Source organism: Onychostruthus taczanowskii, unplaced genomic scaffold, assembly GCF_017590055.1.
Source record: "Onychostruthus taczanowskii isolate IOZ18803 unplaced genomic scaffold, ASM1759005v1 scaffold18, whole genome shotgun sequence".
In the NCBI taxonomy this organism is placed as follows: Eukaryota; Metazoa; Chordata; class Aves; order Passeriformes; family Passeridae; genus Onychostruthus; species Onychostruthus taczanowskii.
The window spans coordinates 761,827-787,595 of record NW_024499017.1 but is presented as its reverse complement, the minus strand read 5'-3'; the positions used below and the strand labels follow the sequence as shown (position 1 = coordinate 787,595).

Below are 25,769 nucleotides of genomic sequence, written 5' to 3'. Positions count from 1 at the left end.
CTCCGTTCCCAAGCCATGGCTCTGTGTCCTGCTGGGCCCTGGTGTGCAGAGCAGTGTGCTGAGCTGATGGCAGTGACTGGGGAGGGGGCCTTGGCTCTGACATGGCTGCAAAAACTCTGCACCTTGACATGGGTTTGTGCCAGCTGAGATCCAGTTCTGTGATAAACAAAGACCCAGCACTTTTTATCTTTCTGATGGTATAATGGACTATTGTTTTCTCTAGGCCTAGATAAATAAAACAAGTTCTAAGCCGGACCTAATAGCAAGTCAGTTTATCTCCTAATTAGAAAGCAAATCAGGACCCTATTTTTAATTTCTATGCAGGTGTGTTGTTATATATTACACACGTCTATAAAATCACATGTTAATATGCAAAAATGCACAGTATTCATAATCACTTAATTCTCATTTAGATAATGTTGCTGAAATAATCCAATCTCTTCCTCACAGCACAGCAAAATTTATGGAAATTGTGTCTGAATATTACTATTGATGGATTTCCACAAGAATCCAGGAAGGATTAGAAATGCAAAAACTCAGTCCCAATTTTTGAAGAGCGTAGTTTTTTCCATACTGAGATGTCTCTCTCTTACCTGCTAAAGCCCTTCACTAGTGATCTGTATTTTCTTCGGTTCAAAAGTCAGTTTTTATCACTTACTCTGCAATTCAGTCTTTCCATCATCCTTGTCCTGTTTCCTAGGATGGGAACTTCTCTAAAGTTGGAAGAAGTAAGGAAATGCCCAGTGGGGCCAAAGTTGTTGGACAGTCCGTATTTGCAGATTTTGGTGAGTTTGCTTATTTTACACTGCCCTGAGTGTTGCTTTCTTATGTTTTGGTTAGCTGCTTTATACCAGACAACAAATAAAGGTGTTTAGCTCTAAATGAGGTTTTTATGTTTCTCTGCTTTTTCTCTTTAATGTCTTATATTTATTTGTAAATCTTGAAATGTCTGGGAATAATTATTTACAAATTCAGCTTTGCTTATCCCAGTACATTCTGCCTCGTGTATCTAATTTTTGTTGCTTTGAGGTGTGGTGCAACACTAAACTTAATTTTATCAGACATTTATTTTATTTGTCATGATTTTAATTTTGTTTTCTCTAATCTTGTTCAGAAAACATTATCTGATTAAATGTTTCTAAATTCTTCACTTGTACAAACTAATAAAGACTAAACGAATTAAAATTACTTAAATAAAAATTGCTGAAACATGGTAAAATCTTAACGGTTGTAATTGAAAATTCTGGTAGGCTTTTGGACAGGAGAAAAATTTAATTTATATGTAAATCTATTTTTGCAAGGGTTAGTGAAAGCCTATATTTTCCTATTAGAATGTACCTTTCCAGTCAATTGTGGTTTATCAATGTTTTTGTCATGTTACAGAGAATGGGACATGTTGGTTTTGTAGTGCAGAAAATACTATTCTTCTATGCACTAAAATAACAATTTTCCAACCAGAGGCAAAGTGTTGCAGGCCTGACTCTGCTGACATAATTGACTGTAAATAACTTCTTTAAAAAATAATTTACTGTATTTATACAATACACTTGTTACAGTGGGACTGACCTTGTATTTAAATGTTGTCAAACAGTAGCCTTGTTTCAACATTTCCTTCAAAAACTTATTTTAAAGAAAATGACATTTTTAAACTTCTTAGAGTGTGACTCACTTTCTCTGTGCTGCCACTTAGAAGTGTTTTGAGGCTGACTTGTGAATGCAAGGCACCTCTGCTGGATGGGTCATGGTCCTTAGATCATATCTACAGGCAGTGAAGTCAGGTAGAACCTGAACTGTGCCCAGGCTCTTCTCTGTAATGTTTACCCCATTTTCTAAAATCTTTGACAAAGTTTTAATAAAATATTTTACTATTTATCTTCAAGTTTGAATACTTATCTATGTAATATATGAAGGAAAGAATAGAATAATACAATTTTTGCAGTTAAAAAAAAAAATTAAGAGTTCTGGGTCTTTTGTAATCATTTTCCAAGCTGGTGTTCTGAATAATGTGTCTTAATAGGTACTAAATAGAATTTTTAAATAAATTTTTAACAATGGCAATGTGAAGAGCTATCTTAATGTAGGATAATTTTATCTCTATGTTAGGTGGCTAATGAGCCCAAATGATAAATCATAATCTTAGAAATTCACAGTAATTAATGGAAATGTAATAAACCCTGGGATATCTTCACAAAGAGAAGTGGAACTGTTCCAATGTTAAAGTTAAAATTTGGAATGTGTGGCTAAACAGAGTGTGCGGTGCTGTGGCAGGGCAGTGGTTTGGTACAGCCGAGCTTGGGAGGAAGGGCAGTGCCCAGGACTGCTGGGCTGGAGTTCCAGCACCCTTGTTTAAAGCCCTCACTGCTAATTATCATCAGATTCATTTGTTTTGCACCAGCCCAGCAACAAAAGGGCAGCATCTCCCATGATGAGTGTGCTGCTGTGTCACAGTAGCTGCATTTACCCACTGTGCTGTGTCTGCTCACATTTAGGTACTTCAAAATGCTGGCTTTGAGCATACAGCTGCTTGTACTGAGCTGGAGTTAAAGACAATGCATTATTAGAAAAGGATTGTCAGACTTGAACCTCTCCTGTTTTCAGTTTTCCATTTCAAAAATGATAGAATAATGATTATTGCAAGTCAAAGGAAGTTAAGGTATGATGGTTTGCAGTTTGGAATAATGTAGCTATCTGTAACGGGGCCTGATTGATTGCACAACAAATCAAAGTACCACAAGGAAATGGAAAATGAGATATGTTAGAAGATTGTGCTGCCTTCTACTTTGGCAGGTTTTGCCAAGCTGTGCATGATGCAGAATGCTGTGCACTCGCACTCTGCTGTGCCACAGGCATCCTCCTCTTGGCACTGGGACACAGCCACTGGCACTAGAAATGTTCAAGATACAGCACAAGCCTCTGACATTCTTACTTCTGGGTTGCCTGCCTCTATTTTTCTTCCCCTCCTTGACATTTTCTGTACCTCACAGCTGATGTGCCAGCTTTGCCATTTGCTAAAGGTCCCAGAGGGTTCTGTATCTCCGTGCTTTCACTCTGCCACTTGTCAGGAATTAACCGTGTGCCTGTTGGGCTCTGCAGCGGTGTCAGGCCCAGGCGTGAGCTCGGGCTCTGCCACTTGGGCTGCTGCCTTCCCTCTCACACCCACCTTTCTGCTTGTGCCCTCTTGCACTCCTGCAGTGCCAGGTTCTGAGTTACTGATCACACCTGCCTCTTAACAAAATAACCATTGTTTCGAAAGGTGCCTTGTCTAACATTCTTTCCTGCTTCTGAAAATGTTATTTGAAGTACCCTTTCCAGCCATGAGTATTTACCAGTCATTTGAAATAAGGGGGGAGCTTTGTGTAAGAGTCTGACTGAGAACTTGCAAAAGCAACTAATTTGGGGTAAGATTTCCTTTCTTAAACTAAGCACGTTGAACAACAGCTATCAAGTAAAAATTATTTGGCTAAGTGGAGTTGGAAAAACCAGCAATTAAGTGACTCATGAGAAACTGTAACAGATGTTGGTATAATCTTAGTACCAAGTGTTCCTGAAGTACTGAAAAAATAAAGATTTTTTTTCATTAAAAAAAATGCAAATGTATGTTTGTATGCATCTGAAAGTCCAGTACATTTATATGTATATATATATATATATGTGTGTGTGTATGGTTTAATGAAAAATTACATAGAAGGATGTGTGTATATATCAATACATTTATGGTAATGGAGTAGACCTTACACTTTATGGCTAAGTTGGAACCTCTGTAATAAGTTGTACTTCCCCCTGTTACATGATAGCAGTCATTTGTACATCAATCTGACCAAACGACAGGGAACAATTGACAAATTTGTATTGCCCTTTTAAAAATAAATCAGAAAAGCTTTTTGACATCTATTACAAATGGCATTTCAATTGATTAAGGTGAGCAGAGTTGGGTGCTGGAGAATTCTGCACTTATTTAGTTGCCACATTGCTCCAAACAAGTAAGAGCTCTTCATTATTACTTTTTCTATTCTTCTCATGTCACTATGGTAATTGCAGTGCAGTGGTTGCTATAGCAAAAATGATTAATCCTGCACTGTTGTTATCTGTGAGCTGGCAGAGGAGTTTTATAAGACCTGCTTGTACTGTCTTTAGACGAAATCATAGATGTTGTCTAGAATCCTGATAAATACTTGCAACTATATAGAGAGTTTTATTAAATGTCACTTAAATTACTATGAAAATTTTGTATTTTTAAAGAAATAGAAAGGTTTCAATGGGACAATCTGAAAATTACCAATTTTTTAGCGTTAGATAAATGTGAACCATATTTTGGACACAATAACCTGCTATTTTCTCATTAATTTAAAGATTAATGGCATGTTTTTGAAGTAGTGAGTCACAAATGATTAGCACAGGATATTGTGCTGATTATATGATCCATTAATTCATTTCTATAGGAAACTGGTGTCGTAATTGGTGTTTAACTATGATTGGTTCACCTGGATAGCAGAGATTTGAGATCATCCTTTGGTATCTAAGACTGTAAAAGTTTGATTAATCAGTCATTGATGTTGCTTAGTTAAGGCAAAGAACTTTGTTTTGGCCTGTATTTAAAGAAGAGTGAAAATGGCTTTTTGAAATCAAGTTTATCATGGTGTCCTCATAAATAAATACAGCACAACTCTTTGTTTCTCTAGGCAGCTTTTAGCCAGCCCAGTCTTTTATTTTTTTAGTCACCATTTGATTTCTTATGCTGCCTTTTCTCTTCTTTAAGAAGTCTTCATTCACCCCTGCTATGCACACTTTTTGAGCTATGCTTTTTGAGCAAATATGGGTTGGGTTTGTTAAAGTTCCATCGAAGTCTTTTGGAGACCTGAACTTAATTTTTTCTCATATTTAAAATCCAGTTATCCAGCTAATAATCTTAAGAGAATCCTCTCTGTTCTCCTCCCTACCAAGTAATTGAACTATTTCATGTATGTTAACTACTTGTATGACATGTGGTAGTAATTATCACTTTCCTTGTAGGAAATGATAGCTCATTATTGCCAATTAATTATGTTTAAAGAGGATAACATAGTGCGTAACCTTTGGGGGTTTTTCAGCCTTTCATTGCACTGTGCCAAATGCATTTTGTTGAAAGATTTTTTTTTAAACTTTAATTATCCTGCAGCTGAAGTTGCATTTTGATTTTGTACCTTTTAATTTTGTCTGTCAACTTCATTCTAACATCTGAATTTCTTTTTTCCCTCAGAATGGTGCATCCTCAGATGCGGTAGCTATGTATCAAAGGGAAATTTTAATGGTACATTTTGGTAGATAACCTCTTAAGAAAACCATTCTCCTTTGAGCACTGTGTTGTGAAAATATTTAGTGCTCCTGTAGTCAATGGAAGGATTCTCTAAGAACCTTAAGGTGCAGAGTGACAATACTTCTGAGTGTGAAATGCTCTGTATATGAGGAAAGCTGGGTTTACTGGGATTAGTTTGGGTGGAAAAGGTAGGAAAGTTAATGGAAATGAAGCCTTCTGAGAGACTTTAGATGTGGAAGAGATTCTTTAGTACCAGATGCACTTCTGAAGCAGCAGTGTACAGAGACATACCAAGCTAATTGGCGCTTGTGTTTGGAGTCTGTGAAAGCGTATTTAGGAACTAAGTCTGGCTTCTTTGTTAATTTGTAACCAGCAATGCTCTTCAGTGATACCTCAATGTTTTAAATGTAGTTCCCAAACAGTGTCAGTTTCTGAGGGGAAGATCAGGTTCCCATTTTTTGCTAAGGTCTTTATGTGCTGACAAATGCTAGTATCTCCTAGGAAAAAGAACTGCTGTTGCTTCATATTAATTTTTGTCAAAGGGGCTTGAAACTTAAGAAGAACTTTTCTTTCTTTCCAACAATAAAATCGGTGTAGTGCTGCGAGTGTCACTTGGTTATCAGTTCCTTGTTGAACAACTTCACAGGATGGAATTTTTCTTTGGCCCTGCTCATGGTTGGTACAGGTGGAGCTCTGGGCCCAGGCTGAGCTGACCCAAGGCAGTTACACCCATGGCTTGCCTTGCTTTGTGTTATCCCTTCCTTTGGCAGCACCTGGAGGTTGTTGTCATGGGAGTTTTCAACATGTGGAACATCACAGGGCTCTAAATGTACAGCCAGGCTTGGAAGATTGTTTTAATGTGAAACAAGCAGCTTTCAGCAGAAACAGCACAGGAGTTTTAGCAATGATTTTGTGTGGTGTGGGGCAGTTCACATTGTATTTGCTGCAGTTTGTTTTCCCTGCTTGGGTCGCAGTTGGTGCTGGAATTTCCATTTGAGGCAGAAGGCTGCACTGTTGGCTCTGGTGCAGCCTGGAGTCTCACTGTGCAGTTTGTTGGCACGCTGTGCTTAAGTGCTTCTATGCAGTGGAGCTGTGAATATGGCTTCTTTGGAAGGACTTAAAATCAGAATTGATTTAGTGTGAAGGAGAGGGTTATGAGGATTTCTTTCATGTCCACAGAACTTTGAATCATCTGTAAATGCTCTTTGCATCTCTTTTTTGAAGTTATGATTCACATTTGCTAAAGGCAACTGACATTGATTGTTTTAATAATGTGTAATTATCTTAGTAATTTATTATAACTGTCTCTGTCATGACCATCTCACTGTGCACCTAAAGGCACAGAGTGATAAAAGAATTCTAATGATTTAATTACTTGAGAAGATAAATTTAAGATAATCAGCTTTCAAACAACCCTTTATTTTATTTGAATATCAAACTCAGTTGTACTTATTGTAGGCTTCTTGCCTGCCCCAGAAAGTTATTGCTGTAGTACAACCCTGACAGGGCTTTTTTCTTGTTTTTCCTCTTACTGTTCTTCAGAACTGTAAATTAAAGATTCATGGGAGAGGATACTGAGAACTGGGCAGAGACCGGTGGGAGAGATGTATGAACGAGAACTTTGTGGTATATGAAGGTTTTTGTTTTTATGTTCAGTATTATGAAAGCTGACTTTCTTAGCCTGTATAGTTAGCATATTTCCATTTAGTATAGGTCTATTTAGTTTAGAATAGTTAGGGTTAGAAAGGACCTCTACAGATCATCAAGTCCAACCCTCAACTTGCTAGAAAACAACTACTTTTCTGTTTAACAGAACTGTAATAAGTTACAATGATCAGTCTATGATCTCAGAAAAACCCCAAAAAGTTGATTCCATTTTTGTTTTAAAAGGAGCAGAAGTAAGATGACACTGCAGCAGAAGTACAGAGCATGTAAATTAAAAAGGTTTAGATCATACACCCACCAAAAGCTGTCTTGCTCTTCATAGCTACAACTTGATCTTGCTGTATTATGAAACAATTTTGGAGTGAGTGATCACAGAACTTGTCATTTCCCCAGGGGCCATTTTCTTTTCAGAGCCCATGTTGGAAAGTACATTGCACAAGCGTGAATCTGACAATCCTTTAACCTGGTTGCAAGAGAGCACTTTTGTGACACCTTTTTCTATGTTTGTTAAGGAATTTGAACATTGGGATTGTATTTTGCCGAGGTTTTCTCATGCTAAGTTACAAGTGTGTTTGTTCTATAAGCACCTCTTTGATACCTCTGGGTTTGGGAAGAAGTTTCTTGTATGGAGCTCCTTTGACCATTTGCTGTTTGTGAATTCAGTTGAAAATGTGTTCTCAGACTGCAGTACCTTGATATTGCTTTTGGAGCATCTAACAATTCTAATAACATTATGTTGTGTTTAATCTGATTGACAAGTTTTTTTCTGCTCTCTCCCATTCAAATTTACTTTTAGAACAGTTTGAAAATACTTGAGCTGTGTGAACATTGACAATCAATGTTAAAGCTCAGCAGTGTCTCTCACACAGCCTCTCTGTGCAAGGTGTTGGAAAGAAGGCTCTGTGTCTGTGGCTCTTGTTAGAAACACAGCAAACAGGCAGTTGTAAGTGATGATTCTCACATGACTCCTAGATGGAATAAGACTGCTAATTTTGTCTTTACAGATTTAGACATAAGTACAGGTTTGCAGGTGATGAGTACATAGGACTGTTCTTTTTCTAGCCCTTTCCACTGCCTACAAGACTTGACCTGTATTAACCATGGAGTCAAGCCAGAATTGTGTGTTGAGAACTTGCTCATTAACAGCTGAGTTTCTGTTTCTCTGTCAAAGGTGCTCCAGGCTGAGTGGTGTTAGCACAGGACATTTGGAGTCTGGAGTGTTTGGGCACACCTACTGCTGCCAATGATATTGAAATTACAAATAAGATTTCCACCAGTTTGGAATGAGATTTCATTTTTAAATTAAAGGGACAGAAAGACAGAGTAGCAGACCCCAGGAACTGATTGAAGATTACAGAGGGTCTCCAGAAACAGGTTTCCTAGGTAGACCTAGGCTGAAGGAGATTATTAAAGACGTGTTATGCAAGGTATTTTTCACAAATACTTCAAACCAGTGTAGGTGTGTTGGGATCATCCAGCTGTTGTCACCAGTGCATGTTTTGTCACCTGTGCATACCTTATTGCACTGTGCGCCTAATTGCAACTGATCAGTTGTGCTAATGATACTCCTCTGGATTTCTGTCTTCCTTTGTGGACAAATTTAACTTCAAGATCAGAGTTTAAAACTGAAGGATGTTTATTTACACTGGGATTGAAACCAGGCATGGAGATAGGAAGCGTTTCTTGGATCCAAGGTGAATTTGTTGTTAGTGAGTTAAAGTTCTTAAGTTAGCAAATGCTGGGGTGTTTTTTGTGTGGTCTTCAAGGTCAGTAGTTTGCATTCCAGCAGGTGCTTCCAAGGTGGAATTATGCAAAGAAGAGGAAGGAAATATTTTCTTTCAAAACTGGAGAGGCTGCTGTATTGATTAGTTGTTTTCACAGTGTCTTTGCAAAAGCTTCAGAAATGCAGGAAGCATTTTATTTCTGGTTATAAAAGATGGATCTGCACATTATAAGACGTGCTTTAGAAGTAAAAACTGGAAAAGAAATAAGATGTAGTGTTATGATAGAGATGAAGAATGTTGGGCTTTTCTTCTTTTGATTGCCACTTTTCTGTAATACTGTATTTGACTAATTGTGGATTTTCTTAATATATTTTGCTACAACTCAGAAGATATTCTTGTTTCATTGATGTCCTACTTCCAGCTACGTGTTCAATGCTGGTGCTTTACTTGAAACCTTTCAAGTTTAATATTTGTTCTGTCTGGTCTAAGTGCTAAATTAATGTTTTTATATCTCATCTTTGTGATCTTTAAATTCACCTGAGCACAGAGTGTAAAAGAGGAAAATAAAGACCAAACAAACAAAATCCAAGCAAACCAGTCCAGTCTGCATAGTATGGATACCTCTATCTGAGAAACTTTTGTGAGGTGGATACAACAATAATTAGAGATGTGTCAGCTTAAGAATGGCCTCTCATCATGTTTTCAGGATGTTTTTTGACAAAATTTATTTTTAAAATAAATTTTTTTTCCAAGCTGTGCTGTAAAATTTCAACAGAATTTTCTCTTATCTTGAACTTTATTTTTTTGACTACTGGATTCTTAGAATTGAAGAGAAATTGCAACTGAAAACATGATCCTGTAAGAGAAATTATGGAAATGGACATTTGTCTTCTGGTTAAAGCAATTGAGGAAACTCTGGCCTTCCAATATGGAATATAAATCATAGTATTTTCAGTTTGCAGGGACAAAGTTTGATACTGTTTGATGCATACTTGCATTTATTTCTTCTTTGATTATACTGGATATTTTAATCAAGTCTTAAGCTTGTAATTTATCTACAACACCTTCATGTGGAAGGTGATGGCTTGTGTCTAACTGTGTGCCAGTTCTGTCCCTCCTGTCCTATGGATTGGTTATCCCTCAAAGCTCCAAGGGTGTTTTCATCCATGTCCTGCCCTACTCTGAGCATTACCTACCCACACTATCAAACTGAGTTATTGGTATAACAAGATGAATGTTTGCAGTATAAGTAGAATCAAACATTTTATATTCTCCTCTGCTCCATAGCATAATTTAAAGTGAGAATATCCTTGTTCTTGTCCCTTTCTCAAACAGAGGAAGGTGGTTCTTTGTCTTGTGTGTTATTGAAAGACTTCTAAAATCACTTCAGACTGAAACTTTTGTAGAAATGTATTTAAAATGTTAGGGCTTAATTTACATTTTATATTCAAAAAACATACATCTCTGCAACTTAATTAAATTTTAGCTTTAATTTAATTAAATTTTAGAAAATCCTTCAATATTCCCATGGTTTATAATTTGCAAATTTAACTTTCTTCCATTTAAGTTTAGAAAGAAACTGTAGTCCAACAGCATTTTAATTTGTTCATGCAAGCCAAGATTCAAGATGATAACATGTTTTAATTGTTCTTGAATGATGAAGAAAGAAAACCACCTTCAGAAGCTGGTGCTGATTTCAGACAGACGGATTCAGTAGTTGCTATGTTGATTTCTCTGTTCAGTGGGAATTCCCTTTCCCATCTCTTTGGATGTGAACTTACTGGATTTCGATCACCTAGGCTACTTCACATCCTAAATTCTCTGTCCTGGAGAAGAGAGCTGCCATGAGGATTTGGGAGGGGTTTGGTGGTGAGGTAAAGTAATTCATGAGGCAGATGGGATGTAGGAAGCCACTAAAAGTTTGGCTTTATCACTTGGAGATATTTGGGGAAGTCTGATATTTTCATCACTCCTCCTCCCCTTATAACCCTCCTTTCCATCTCCCAACTTGCTGATGAAATAAGGGAAGGACCCAGAAATGCAACTGCACAGCTATAGATGTACACACACCCCAAAGGGAGGTATGGGCTGGCAGGCTGAGAAAGCCTTTCTTATGGTGCTGGTAAAGTATGACAGGACTTCTGGGCTAGGGCCAGTTCCAGACTGGAAAATGAATAAGGGGTTTAGTAACAGGCAAATGATCTGGTTTTTGAATATTAGCTCAGGAGATCTCATCAAGCAATTTTACAAAATCTACTTGCCTAAATAAGCTGGTTTGGATTTCTGCAAACCCAAGTAGTAGGTGTGCCTGAGGCCCCTTGGTGCTCTCAGCATCTTTGTGGTTCCTGCAGAAATGTATTTTATAGCATGTTCATAAGCTGCATTTCTGAAACATCAGACCAGTGCAAATTTCATTTATTGTGGGATTGCCAAGCAGCTGTCAGGGAGACAGACTGAGAGGATGTTTGTGGCTGTACCTGCAATACTTTATAGGTATAATATAGAATCCTGTGATGGAAATGATTCAAGTAATTAACGTGCCAGATGAGGACCTCTCTGTATTTCAGTGTTCACAGTGAACACTGTGGTTCTCTCAAATGAAATAGCCAGCTCCTCAGAGCTGTATGGGCTAAGGGGCATTGTTTTTATTGCACTGTGAGCTTTGATTCCACGGGTTGGAAAAGTGGATTGCCTGCAGTGTGCCTGAGCTGGGGGTACCATATCATGGCAAGGCAGCTGTGGTTCTGGTGGGGATCTGGCAGCCCAGCTCTCCATGCAGCAGTTCTTGCTGCTGCCTCTTGGCACTCGTGCTCCTCTCCCTCTGTGCCCTCGCAGCCCTGCCAGGGAGCTGCCACTGCTGGCCTGGCCCCTGGCAGGAAGGCAGGGCTGCAGGGTCACCATGGCAACTCGGAGATTTCTCCTGGAGTGGATAATGGACAGTAAATTATTACTTTTTTCCCCACTCTATACTCTGTGTCAGAACTCTAGATGCAAATAGTCATTGCTTGTTTAAATATTAAAAGGTCATTATTCTACTGAAGGTTTTGGAAATACATGGATTAAAGGCGCTTAAAGAACGTTTTTGAAAACCTGTAATTTACTCAAATTTACCTAATTCTGTAAGCCTGGGATTTATTAGCCATTGTGTTAATCAACTCTCCAGTGTTGTGTTTTGTGTTAAGTAAAGATTAAAATATTACTTGTGAACTCATGACTCTTCCTAAAGTCTTGCTGACAGCGCAAGAGTTTAAAACTAGTTCAGGAAATTAAATACGTTTTTATGGTGGACTTGTAGTGGTGGATTGGTATGAAAGGTAATTTTTTTCCCAACTGAACACAGGGATTAAATTACTAAGGAATTACTCTTTTCAGTATGTCAGTAAAATTTCAAATTCTCTCCATATTATGGATCAAGATGAAAGTACATTAGCAAAGGCAATCTTCAAACAAAAGACATAGATTATTAGGTTAAGGATTTTGAATAGGTGTAGTTTATCTCATGTATTTTTTCACATTTAGAAAAGGTGTAAATTATTCATAGCTGATTATTTCATATAAACAGGGTTTCTGATTTTGCAGATACAAAGCTGACAGGCTTTTTTTTCTCTTTGACAGATGGAGATGGACAAAGTGAACATTTACTACCAATCTGTGAAGATGAAACATGTCAAAGAAGTGCCATCTACCTAACCAAGCTGGGACTGGACCAGGTAATGTGAATTTGGAATAGCTAAGACAAAGTACTGTGTTGTAAAATTACATGAAATAGAAATTTTTTAGGAAATAAATGAAATCTCCTCACCTGTCATAATAGAATACAAGAGACTTGTATTTTTTTACTTGTGTGTTCCCTATCTGAAAAAATAAGGGTTTGGTGAAAGAGGTTCCTAGAATTTTTTATAATGGATAATTCTACTCAAAGAAATGATGAATGCTCCTGAAGAGTCACTTTCTTGATTGCAGAACACTGCATTTGAAGCATCATAACTGTTCCAGCATGAGGTGAAAAACAAGGTTTATGTGAAGAGCTGGAAACAAATCTAATTCAAATGAGCTTGTTTAGTTTAACTTAGGGAGCTATTTTAGAGTAAAAAATATATATGCATGCACATATATCAGCCCACACTTCTTACCCCTAATTTCTACTTTGTCTTTGCTTCTTATTAATGAAGTAAATTTCCAGGTGGTATAGAGCACTTTTTTGGGCTGTGTGTCTTCAGGGCTGGGTGCCTGTTAAATTGTTGGAGGGTTGTTTGTTCATGACACTGCTGGCTTTCCAAGACATGGTTATATTTCATGGAATAGATTATTAAATGTTCATTTATTTAAGTATGTGATCATCTGGTTTAAGTATTTACAGTGCCCTGATTTATAATAAAGTTGCAGCATACACTAAATTAACTAGATGTTTGTTGGATGGCTTAATAAATATTTTACTAAGTTCATATTTTGCAATGTGAACCTAAAGGCCAAGGTGACATATAAAGTGCTTGTAGCTGACAGCAAAATCCACTGTAGGGTACTCAGAGAGAATTACAATGTGTGCCATACATGTTGCTAACAATGTTATGAATTACTGATTATTCCCTCACTGAAAAATTTTCAGTTGAATTTTGTGCTAGAAGTAGTACCCTCTCTGATCTAAAATTCAGAATTTATAGCTGAACTTGTTACAGTCTGTAGCCCAAGTTTAGAGTGTAGATTTTCTCATTTAAAGAATCAAAATTTATAGAACACAGGCTGTAGCCTACTAGTGAGGAAAATCACTCTGTGTAGGAAAGGAAAGCACATAGCTCCCAGTCAGTGCAGGGGGGATGACTGGGATGGAACATGACATCAGAGTATGAAAGAATAACTCTAATTTTGGTAATTTGTATCTTTTAACCTTCTGAGCCTGGCAGCTCTGTTCTCAGAAGTCTTGTTGTGCTGTGCCTGCTGTTTGGTTGGTTGTGGGTTGTTGGTTTCTTGTTTTGGATTTATTTTTTTTACATTCATTCGTGCCCTCTACACACAGAACACGGCCAATGGATTGGAGCATTGCTGGATGCTGGGGTACAGCAGAGTTTGAGTTAAGGGTCAGAGCCTTTGCACAAAGCAGGTGGATGCTCAGTTTGTGATCCTCGCGTTGCTTCTGCTCTGGGAGAACCAGGCTGTGGCCACGGGCTGGAGCAGGGGAGTGGCCGGGCTGCTCCTTGCCAAAGGACAGCTGCACTTGAGCCCTCAGTTTGCTTCCTTGTCTGGATAATGTAAGAATTAAAAGGAATTTGAGTTTTGCTCCTCAAGTAAATTTGAGACAAACATTCTAAATTAAAGTAATTTCACTGTAGAAAGTGAGCCCCACAGAAACAGCTGGAACCACTGAGAGTAGTGGGGTCTGAGGATCCTGTTGGTCAGGATATGTTCCCAAAAGGAAGTGGTGCAGTAGTGGCAGAGGAAGGTGTGGGGCAGTTTGCATAACATGAGAATGTTTCAAGATAGAGTCTGTGACAGTGACCTGCTCTGATCTAACATTGCATGCAGCCAGTTTTTATCGTGCTTCATAAGTTCATTTTTTTGACAGGAGTAAACTACTTAGTTACAAATACATCAGTTGTTTAACCTATATTTAATTTGTTTACTCAATTTAGCAATTTCATTTGTAGTTTCAATTTGAAAAAAATTCCAAGTGATAATGACTTTTGAGATAAAAATTAGCAGTTAAATATTGCCCCTTTATTTTAAACAGCAAAGAATCCAAAAGATTCTCACCCTGCTAGAAAAAAAGTATTAAGAAGTATTTGGATTTACCTAGAAACGTTAAAGCAATTTTCCCTGCCTATTTTTAGAATGACTTTAATTAAAAATGACAGTATCAACTGGCATGAAATAATGACTTACTCTGGTCTAACCTTTTAAAGATTTCTATCTGGAATATTCTTTTCTTGAACTCATCTGGAGGTGATGCAGCTTTTTCCTTTTGGAACTTTTTCTCTTTTCTGTTCTGAAACAGTGAAAAGTATCATGTCTTCATTCTGCACCTTTTCCCATGTGTTGCATGCTTCCTTCAGGTAGAAATCTATTCAAATATGCCAGTTCTTATACTTATTTGGAAGTAAAATGTTTCATATCACTGAATTTTGTCACTGTGAGGTCAGAGGATAAGATTTGACTAAATCAGTTACTCTTCATGAGAAATGATAAACATAAACTTTGTGGAAACAGACTGGAATAGATTCTGGTTAGCAATCACTTTACAGGTTGAGGGAAATAATCAGGAGCCCTTGAAGTGGGCAGAATGTGTTTCAACAAGGGGATGGTATCCCTTGTGGAACTAGTAGGGAATCTCTGGGAAACTGAGAAATTGCAAGACTATTATTGAAAAAATAGAAGACTCTGTATCTCCATTGTCTTTTTGTTGGGTTTTGTGGCTTACTTTTTCAGTTAAAGGTGTAGTAACAAATTCTTGTTTTCAGAATTTCTCTTTTTTTTTTTTTTTTTTAATAAGAAACTGATCTCAAATCTGAAAGACATCAAATGAGACTACAATCTTATTTAAAAAATACTTGGCCTACTGGGCCTGGTTTTCCTGCTTGTTTGCTGTAGCATTTGATAAAACCAAATGAGAAACAGTTACTGCATTCCATGATAGTGTGTGATGCTTGGGATGAAATGCATAAAAGTCAGAAATACACACCTGTACAATTAGTGGCTCTAAAACTTACACTGAGGAGAGGCAGGCTTTGGGGTTGTTCCAGTAAGATCCTGTCTGTCAGGATATTTCTCGTGTCTTTGGCCCAACTGGATGGCTACTGGAAAGCCAGGCCAAGCTAGGAGAATTATTTCAAGGATAACCCTTCATCATAGGTTTTAATTTATGTGATGCTGGTTGAGGGGGTTAAGTGGTAGGAATATCTCAGATTTTTTTTTCTTTCAGATGGTGGAGCAGAAGTAAAGGCCAGCAAAATACACAAGAGTGGCTTAAGGAGATACAGACCTCCTAAGGTTTTTAAAGGAATATGAATGTTTCCATAGCAACAGCAGAGTTGCTGTCAGATCCAAGTGGAATCCTATATGCTGTTTCAGATTGTGGCAGGTGTTAGGACACCTCAGACTTCTTTAAATTCACCTGCAATGGTTACAGTCTAATCTGGGAAATGTTTTGATGTCCTTGGTACTGTTTAATGTAGGAACTCTAGATACTGTGATATTCTTAGAGATGACTAATTCTTCTTTAATTTTGCCAAGTATTCAGTATGATTTTTCATTTGTTTCCTGAGGCAAACACTATTATTTCAGTCCCTTCATCTGCGAGTTTCTTTGTGGGCTTGATGATTCTTATAACCTTCTTCTGTACAATAGAAAGGTTATAGCTTTATTCCTCTTGGAAATGGAGTAGGTCTGAAGTAGAACACAGCAGTGCATCCTGCAGCAAACCCCAGGTCTTCATGGTGTCATTCTCCAGGCTAGAGAGGGAAGTGACAGCATTGATTATCAGCTGCAGTCAGTCAATGTCAGAAGTTTTTCCTCATTCCTGTGTAACAGTTTAAAGGGGGAAATGGATTCAGCTGCTGTAGTTTTTATAAATGTCATATTCTGCAAGATCCTCTCATCACTTCTAAGTTGCTTCTCTTTCTGAAAGCAGCTGGGGGCTGTAAGCATTGAAAACATGACTTTTACTGCTTTGGTTCCTTTTTTCTGTGATTCTAAAGCAGTGCTGTGGATTGTCACCTTCTGGGCTTTGAACACCATAAGTTAATGGTGTAAAGCACAGTAATTTCCTCAGCTGTTAAGGGATTCAGGTGACCCTCGCAAGCACTGAAAGCCTAATGCATGCTGAAATCCTGAGTTATTTGTTGTGTGCAGCTGAACTGCAGTGCACTGAGAGAGGGAGCCCCAGGGAAAGCACCTGTGGTACTTCTGGTGCTGGGGCAGCTCTTTAGGCCTCTGCTGATGCTCATCTTTGGCATTCCCAGAAAATATATTGGCCAGGAAAGGGCTACTAATTTCCCACCTTTGTGACTCACAGCTGGCTCCCTGCCCTGCCTGTGTTCTGTGGCCTGGAAGCAGCAGCTGGCTGGGGGTAGGTTTTGTGCTTCCTGGGTTTCTGGCCATAATTTAAAAATGGAGACATGTTAATCCCACAGGTTGGGCTCAAAGACTTGCTCACAGGCTTTCCAGCAAGAGTGATGCCTTCCCTAATGTATGGAAGAGTGTGGACTTGTAAGAAATGAGCCCTTGACAGTGACTGCAAGGAGCTTTACGTTTTTCTCAAATCCCCACATCTTTTTCAAAATCAAAATTATGCTGTTTTCACAGAGCAGGAAAGCATTCTCCTTTCTATTTCTTGGAAAACAAATGTTTGAAGAGTTTAAAATTTTCAGACACTTAAATATTTTTCCTGTATTAGCCTACAGATCATTATTTTGATATAAATCAAAGTGATTTAAGTGATGTTAGCAGTGATGCTATGCAGAATAATTTAACAAAAAAGGAAGAAGTGAATCTGATTTCTCTGACTGAATTTTATGTGTTCATTTAAAATTTCTTTTAAAAATACACTTACTCAACTTTTTTGTCTTTCTCATCTGAGCTGTGGAGGAGAAATCATATGATCAGAACACTGAAAAAAAATAGCTTCATGTGTCCTCATTATACCCTCCTATTTCTATCTTAGAAATTAAAATATTAGTTTTAGTCTTTTCCTAGTAACATAGTAACAGCAAATATGAAGATTAAAGTAATTGTCTGGATTATCAAATACAAAATAAACAGAATATTTATATTGTTGACAAACACATTTTCATTTTTCTGCCTTTTGTACTGAACTGTCTGTCCCGAGGCACAGGAACAATTAATTTTGCATTACATTACACAATAGTGGAGTTTGTAGTAGAAATCTACAGAAGGAGTTCCACCAAAAGCCTGGATTACTCTGAATTTAAACTGTCAGTAAGTCACAGCTGGTGCTGGGATGTGATCTGGTTATGCCTCAAACAAGGCTGGTGTTACACAGTGTTACACAGCTGCTTTTGGGAAAAGCCCCATGGCTGCTGCAGTGGCATGGATGGCTTTGCTCCGTGCTGTCAGTGGTGCTGATGCTTGGTAGCAATAGGTGGTGTTGTGCTCACCTGTTGTTTTGTATCTCGTTGTAGAACTTAGCAATGTGAAATTGCATTCTATTAATCACTCTGAATAGAATAAAAATAAAAACAAATTTGTATATATGCCTAAAAATTCATTTTAAATTTTGTCTCTTTAAGATAGTATTACCATACCTGGGAACATTTAGAAAGTATATGATGGATATAATTGGATTTTACTGCAATGACTGTGTGAATGATACCATGTGAAGTAAAAGCTGTATTATATTTCATGGTTGTGATTTCAATCACTGTTTTTCAAAATTAGACAATTTTGCAATAATATTGTTTCATCTGTCTTCGGCGTGACAAGTAAGTGCTAAGAAATACAACCCTCAGAAAAATTTCCCTCAGGGTAAGAGTGTTGTCCTTATTTTCTGTTTCTTAGATTTTTGCAAACCTTCAGCAACTACAAGTAACTAATTAGACATGTGCATGTTGTGGGGTGTGAGGCCCAGGTGTGTTTGATGTCAGGTTTGAGTTTGAGCAGGTGTTGCAGGTCAGGATTCAGTTCAGAGCCACGGCACACGCTGGGTGTGTGCACTGACAGAAGGACTGCCCCAGGCTTCTCAGCCATCTCTGGGCTGCACACAGCACCCACCTCAGTGCACTTCTGCAGGCATTTTGGGGGCTTCTCTCATCTGCCTGTGGTAGTTTGTAATCCCAAGGGAGCAGTCAAGTGTCACACATGATTACCATGTGGCAGAAATGTTGTTCACCACTGGACTGTGCAGCAAGAGGGTCTTTCCCTGGCAGGGTATGAATACTGTCATGATCTCATTCTGGCTCCTGAAACAGCTAAATTGAGGCTTGGGTGAGAGACATGTAAGATCTGTTAAGAGCTTTTGATTTGGTGATAGCGATCCTTCAAGATCGCAACCCTCTGTCCTTTTGAAGGCTTTGTCAGTTAGTTGACATATAAAATTACTTCTGACTTTTAAAATGACACTGATATTTTTTTCTGTAGCATTGAACATGTTAACCCTGGCACTTCAACTTGCAAAATTACCTTGATTTTAATTTAGATAAATTTTTATTTAGCACCCCGGCAGTACTTTGGAAAGTAAGTGTAGATGCATTCTATTTCCTGTCCTGGAGAAATTAAACTTTGCATTTCTTTTGTAGTTTCAGTTTGATACTTTAATCTTAATTTCTTATCAAGTAGTTCAGTATCTGATGCTTCTGGGGATATAGGAGAGGAATTGAAGCTCTTGAACTTCTAAATATCCATGAATAATAAAATTGTTCAAGCTGAAATGAACCTTAGGAGATCCAGCGTCCTGCTTTAAGCGGGAGCAAACTGAATTCAGACCATGTTGTTTAGAGCTTTGTCCAGTCACACTTTGAAAACCCCCAAGGACAAAGATCCTGCAACTTCTCAGGGCCTCGTTTGCTGTTTAATTAGGTTGTTTGTCTCTAGTCAGAACCTCCCTCGTGTCAGTCTGACCATTTTCTCTTGCTCTTCTGCCATGTATCACAGCAGAGAGCCTGGCTCCATCTCTTCAGTTGGCTCCTTGCAGGCATTGCAAGATTGCCTAAATCTTCTCTTCTCCAAACAATCCCCATGGCCTCAGCCTGTCTTCTGAGGAAACACTCAGTGCCTGACCATCTTGTTGACCCTTCTCTGAATACAGTCAGTATTCTCAAATCCTTTGTGAACTGTGGGACACAAAACTGGGCACAAAATCCAGATGCAGATGAGCAAGTGCTGTATCAAAAGAGGTCCTGGGTCATCCTGAGCAGGAGCACAGGCAGCAGCTCCAGTGCAGAGCTGGTTTGCTGCCCGAGCTGCTGCGCCCAGCTTTACCTTCCTGCTCACCAGGACCATCCCCTCCCTCAGGAGAGCTGGTACCCAGCTGGGCACTGCCAGTGCAGGGCTTTACTCCCCAGTGCAGGGTGTCTGTAGCTGAGTCTGCTTGCCCATTCTTGCCTTTCTAGGCCATCCTGTCCTGCAGCATATGGTAGTATCCAGCAGTTTGGTGTTGGCCTAAAGAGGCTGCATCCATCCTCCAGCTTTGCTGATGTCTGTTGCATTGTCTTGCAATTCCAGAGGAAAAAAAAAGAGACTCAAGATCTCATGGCCCTGATGGTTTGGTCTTACCTACATTTAAAGATTAGTAGAAATTCCAGGAAAGCCTGAATTTCAGTTAAGGTGTTCCTGAATGTTTCTGTATTCTATATTATAACGTTAACTATATTTTCCTGTTCTGGAATAACTGTGTGCATAAAAAATACTTCAAATTATTTTTTTATTTTGCTGACAGAATTCAGAAGTAATCCTGACTTGTAAATGGTTAAGAATCCTGATGAAGTGGTGTTACCTGTTTTCAATAGAACTACTTTGTTTAAATAAATAAAATTAATTTCTTTTTCTAGTCATTCTTTTTTTGTTTGTTTTATTTTACAGTGGATTCCAGTTTTGCAAGACTTCAGAAATAAAGACACAGTCTGGGGCTTTGTACCATATCAAAATGACAAATCTTCAGCAGAAATTTCATTTCCAATTACACTTCACATTGGAGATTACAATATGGATGGCTACCCTGATGCACTTGCTATATTGAAGAACACTTCTGGAAGGTAATGCAAACCTAGAAATAAAGCTAGCAGATTCATGCTCAGTCATCATTCATACAAATTACTGACTTTAGTGCATCTCAATCATTTTATCAAGTGAACAAGACTTTTGATCCCTGCTAAGTGTTTTCTTTTGAACCCATGTGTGCATTTACATGCTACATTCAGAATGCATACTTGTATAGGCTCAAACTGGGACTCTGGGTGGGGAACTCCATCAGGGACTGGAGTATGAGGCAGCACTTTAGGCATTCCTCCCAGGGCTCAGGGGCTGATTCTCTCCCTTTCCTTTCCCCACACCATCTTCTCTAAATTCCTGACTTCAGCTGTCAGTGCTGACTAGTAACACCAGGCTGCTGAGAGTTGGGGAACCTGTTCCCTGCTGTCTTACGGAGTGAGCACTGACTGGTAACTGCTGAAAAATGCAGTCAGTATAGGTTTACCCATTTTGAGAACCAGGAATTTAGCAGTGATTTTTACATTGTCCAAGAGAGCTGAAAACAGATAACACACACACCCAAGCCCCTCAAAAAAGAAACTTCTAACTCTTCCTATTAAATTTTTCAGTGTAATCTTCTCATCTTCTTTTTTTCTTTATTTTTTTCTTCATTGCTTGCTTTCCCAATACTTTCTACTGCTACCATCTGGTGCTAGGTGGGAGAGGGCATGTGGGGATGCTCTCAGGGAGCCTGTTGTACACAGAGGAGTCAGCGATCCGTGTAAGAGCTGACCTGAGTGGGTGCATTCCCGAGCTGTTGAGCACGTGCCGCTGGATAAACGCAGGCGGCTGATGGGAACGGAGCAGCCCCTGGGCAGCTCTCACCTGGCACCTGGGGATGCTGCTGCTGGCGTGTCCTTAGCTTTACCTTGAAGTGCAGCAGCATGTTTGCGTGTGAACATGCTTTTGCTTGACAGTAGGGATGATGAATAGACTTGTTTACTTGGGAGAAAAGCTGAGAGCCCCAGAGACCACGATGCCAGTGAAGCTCAGCAGAGCCAGGATGTGTGCACGTGAGTGCAGTCTGTGCTGCATCTGCAGACATGGAACATTATCTCTGCTATTCCCTTTTGCTTCACGTCATCACTTGCAAAAGGTATTTTAACCCATGCTTTGTGGAGTCTTAATGTCTGTACTTGACAAATGCTTGCACTAATGCATTACAAAGCAGAATAAGTCTCTCATACAGGTGTATTTGTTATCTTCCCCTATGTGCTATTTTGAATGATCTTGGGTTCAGGTTCATAGTTTGCATGTATATGGAAAACAAGTAAGGACCTCACTTTGATGCTTCTGATAGTAAGACAATTTGGTGCTGAAGTCCAAGAAGTCAATTCAGGTCTTCTAGTGGTTGCCTGAACATGAGTCACCCACTGACATTTTTGTGTTAGAATTCTTCAGATAGTGACACACCTAAAAATGACCCAGTTTGAAGAGTAGCGTGCCTGTGTTCAGCCTACATGATATGATTCATGACAAGGCTGTGAGCAGCTGAGCTCTGTCTGTACCTCTGAGCCTTAAAATAACAGCAGAGCAGCTGTTTCTATTCAGACACGGCAGACAAGAAGGAGGTGATGCTGGTATGGCCCAGAACTTGCCAGGCAAAGTTAAAGCACTCAGGTCCTGAATGTCAGGTGTTTCACTCCAGACTTTCCTCAGCTGGGACTTTGCATCTTCTACTCAGCAGTCATTGAACAGAGACTGCAGATAGTCTAGAGAGCAAGCTAGAAGCAGCCTTCTCTTTGCCAAAGTAACACAGTGACGTGGGGACTGTAAAGTTGCTGTCTTTGCTTTTGCCTAAGCCTCAGAACTCTTGTGTTTTGAGCTGTACTGTCATGTGCATCCTGATAGCCGGTGCTCTTCAGAAGGGCTGCATGAAGATGCATGGAGTTCAAAAATGTACTTGAAGCTCTTTTAAGTCTTAGGAGGCTCTGTCCTCTGGCTGGAGTATAATTACAGCAATGTAATGTCGTGTAAAATCATTAAACAGTTTGTAAGTAGTTACTCCTGTAGAAGCCCAGAAGTCGCCTATGTGTTGTTGCAATGAACTACTGTGATGCACTTTTATTCTCCTTGCTTCTGAATTTGTTTGCTTATTGAGTGCATTCAAAATTATTTTTAAACTTGACATCAAAGTTGAGTGACACAATAAGGCATAAGGACTGAAAGTACTGGCAGATGATGTGACAAGCTATTAAAAAGGAGATTCAGAAAACTGAGGAATCCTGGCAAAAAACAGAGTAAAGCAACCTAAAAATCAAGAAATACATTGCATGTTAGCATTGTGTCTAGCCAGAATTTGTAGAGAAGTAGTGGAAGCATGCTTTATAGTTCAGGATGGGAGCAAAAGTCACTTTTTTTTACTCTTGCTATGAAATGTCACATTCAATAATAATTCATTGGTTCTGGGAGACTTAAGCAAATACTTCCTTTTGAAATGTATAACTGGGTCACTGATTGGAGAGCATTAAAACAGTGTGGGAATTAAATTAAAAGCTGTTCTTAAATTAGAGCAAATTAAAATGAAAACCTTATTTAATCGATTTTAAACACTTCTGGATCAAGCTGTTTATTTCTTTCTCTGAAGCTTTTCATGCTACATCTACAGATCTAATTTCAGTGATTGATTACTGTGATTAAATGATAAAAGCATTTTTGTAAACTCTTGACCTCAATCTGTGCTATCGTTTAGGAAGCCTGGTTTCTATTTGCTGTCTGTAATGTAAAGAAATTAAAGCAGGCAGAAACAATTTTGTTCATCTGAAGGTATACCAACACATGATAATGGAAGAAAAGGATTAAAATCAATTATATGCCTCCATCACAATTCAGGAAAGTACTTTCAGATCAAATCCTTACAAATCCCTACAAAAGACTGAAAAAAAGATACCACAGTTGGACATAATGTTGGTTTAGTGTCCTGCCCAGTGGCCATGTCAGGAAAATGATCAATAGTTCCAAGTATTGCCACAGCTCTGCTGTTTCATCTCCTGCCATAATCCTTTGATTTGGAATTACACTGTGTAATATTCTGACAGTGTAGAGACATTCCTTACCAGAAACAGCAAAAAGGAGTCTCACTTGTGGTTGTGGTATTGTGGGGGGTTGAACCTTTTGAGCCTTTATTAAGACTCAATAAATTGCATCAGGTACTCAATAAATTCCAACAGGTGAAGGTGCTAAATGCACTGTAGATCCTTACATATTTATCTGTTCAGTCTGAATTCTTGTAACTTCTGACTTGAGTCAGAACCTGTACATTAGAATTGAAGTCCACAGGCTTTTCTTCAGGCTAGATATATACATGAATTCTGTATTAGAAATTGTGTGTGTATATAGAATAATAATAGGTGAAAGGATTTTATCAGTAGTTAGTAATTGGTCTTACCTAAATGAATTCATTTTTTCGCATGCTGATTTTAAATTGACTCTGGTAACATTGGAATTGTAAGTACTGCATGTGAGTTTATAAGCATCTATCTCCCATCTAATTAAATGAAAGGAATTTTGTTTAACAATTGTTTCCAATTAGACGCTAGTAATTGGCATCTGGCATTGCAAATATGTAATCTAAGTCTTTCAAATCCGTTTTTATTCAAAGGGAATGGTTTTCACTGGTCAAGTTGACAATACTTTATCTCTGATACAGTTGATAACAGTAAAGGCTGAAACTTGGAGACAAAAAACAGCTGGATATGGAGAGTTGAATAAAAAACTTCTAAGTGTGATAGACTTCTAGAAAGTTTTCTAGGTGTTCATGCTCAGTTTTAAATTAATGTATATCTGTTAATCCTTTATATGGAAGGACTCTTATTCGACCAAATTATCTCTTCCTAAATCATTATTAGTTGTCACTTGTCAGAAGGAAGGTTGGATAGAGGACTTCTTTTAAATGAAGGATTGATGAGCACCTTGTAATTGAGCAAATCTAAAAAACCAGAGGCAAATTCAATTATTCTGAACGTCTGGAGTAAGATAGTGGTGATTTAGATGTCCCTGATATTACTTTAAATGAACTACCCTAAAACTGACAGCATGAGAGATGTATGGAATTAGCAGTAAATATTTAATTCTAATTGCAAAGGAATATGTTAAAATAAAACTAAGATAAGTCTCTAGTCTTTCTTTGGTGTTAAGCCTTATTAAATCTCCCTTTCCTGCATAGATGACTTTGGTCAGAAGGTACCAAATTGGGATATAATGTACTTTGGAATAAAGCTGCAGGTAGTACACAATTTGTCTGCAGCTGTGTATTGGTGGGTATAGCTCAGTATCTGAAGTGCTGCAAATGGCATGTTAAGGGCAATAGGCTGGTCTTAGTTCAGAGTTCTTGTGCTCTCTCTTGTAGCATTGAAGCTGAGTTGTTTGGTATTGACTGTTACACATTTGTAGAGCACTTCAGCATTGATTTTTTTTTTTAGGTTTTACCATTACAGGAGTGTCTGTCTTTATAGGCTTTCAAGGACATTGCTTTGTCATTTTAAGGATGCAGATGATTATCTTGTTACAGGGAGATTCTTTCTGATGGGAGCTCTTCAGAATTTTGTTCAAAATAATAGGAAGGTCATAAGCTTGCACTTATTTATTATAGTATGTATCAGAAAGGAAACATGGCAGTAGATACTTTGATTCTAGGGCTCCTTGTGTATCACAGGCCTGAATCATAGAAGAATTCAACTGGCAGCTCACAGGCCAAATGCAGATGTTTCCCAGGAACAACCTGAGCAGCTGAGGAGGCAGAGAACAGCAGGTTCTCTCCCCCCTGCAGAAAATCAGGGCCTGCAACTCCCTGTTGCTGCAGCATGGCCTGCACAGCAACATTTCGTCCTCTCAGCTGAGATGCAGCACACGGGGCAGGGGATGCTGTGTATGAATTAATTCCTTTCCTCTACAAGAGAGCTCTCCCACAGCGCATTTCATGGGTCTTCAGCATCTGTTTAGGGTTTGAGATTGCTTTTTTCTTCCTGTTGTTTGTCTTCTGTTTCTCTTGTAGGTACAGAAGGGTGAAGGAAAGTGGCATTTCCATACTCAGTGCCACTTTGATTAATGTTTTCCTTTCTTCTCAGTTATAAGGAAAGAAAATAAAAAAGTTTCCCGTAGTAAATAAACTACTTGTGTCTATCCATTCACAAGGCTTCTAGCTTAGACTTGAGTAGTGTGCAGAGTATAATGCAAACGTGAGTCTTTTATATTTTAATTATCATCTAAGTAAGTTCTGACAATTTAAAAAAATCTGAACTGAAATAGTCTTTGTAAAAGGTTGTCCAGATTTTCAAAAGCTATGTTGAGATGATGAAAAAGAGAAAGTGAAACAAACTGCTTAGCTCAGCTTGTCACCTTACCTTGGAGTTGGCTATTCTGAAATGGTACTTAGGTAATACATGAAATGAACG

The 25,769-nt window shown here is 38.5% G+C and overlaps 1 protein-coding gene across 1 annotated transcript in view; it reads left to right on the top strand.

Annotated features, from left to right (window-relative positions):
- The window catches only part of ITFG1 (integrin alpha FG-GAP repeat containing 1), a 71,998-nt gene that overhangs the window by 24,121 nt on the left and 22,108 nt on the right, over positions 1 to 25,769 (top strand). The window contains exons 8-10 of the mRNA XM_041400628.1: positions 701 to 785; positions 12,298 to 12,392; positions 20,209 to 20,381. Of these exons, the coding sequence (XP_041256562.1) occupies positions 701 to 785; positions 12,298 to 12,392; positions 20,209 to 20,381 (353 nt within the window). The remainder of the gene's footprint in view (positions 1 to 700; positions 786 to 12,297; positions 12,393 to 20,208; positions 20,382 to 25,769) is intronic.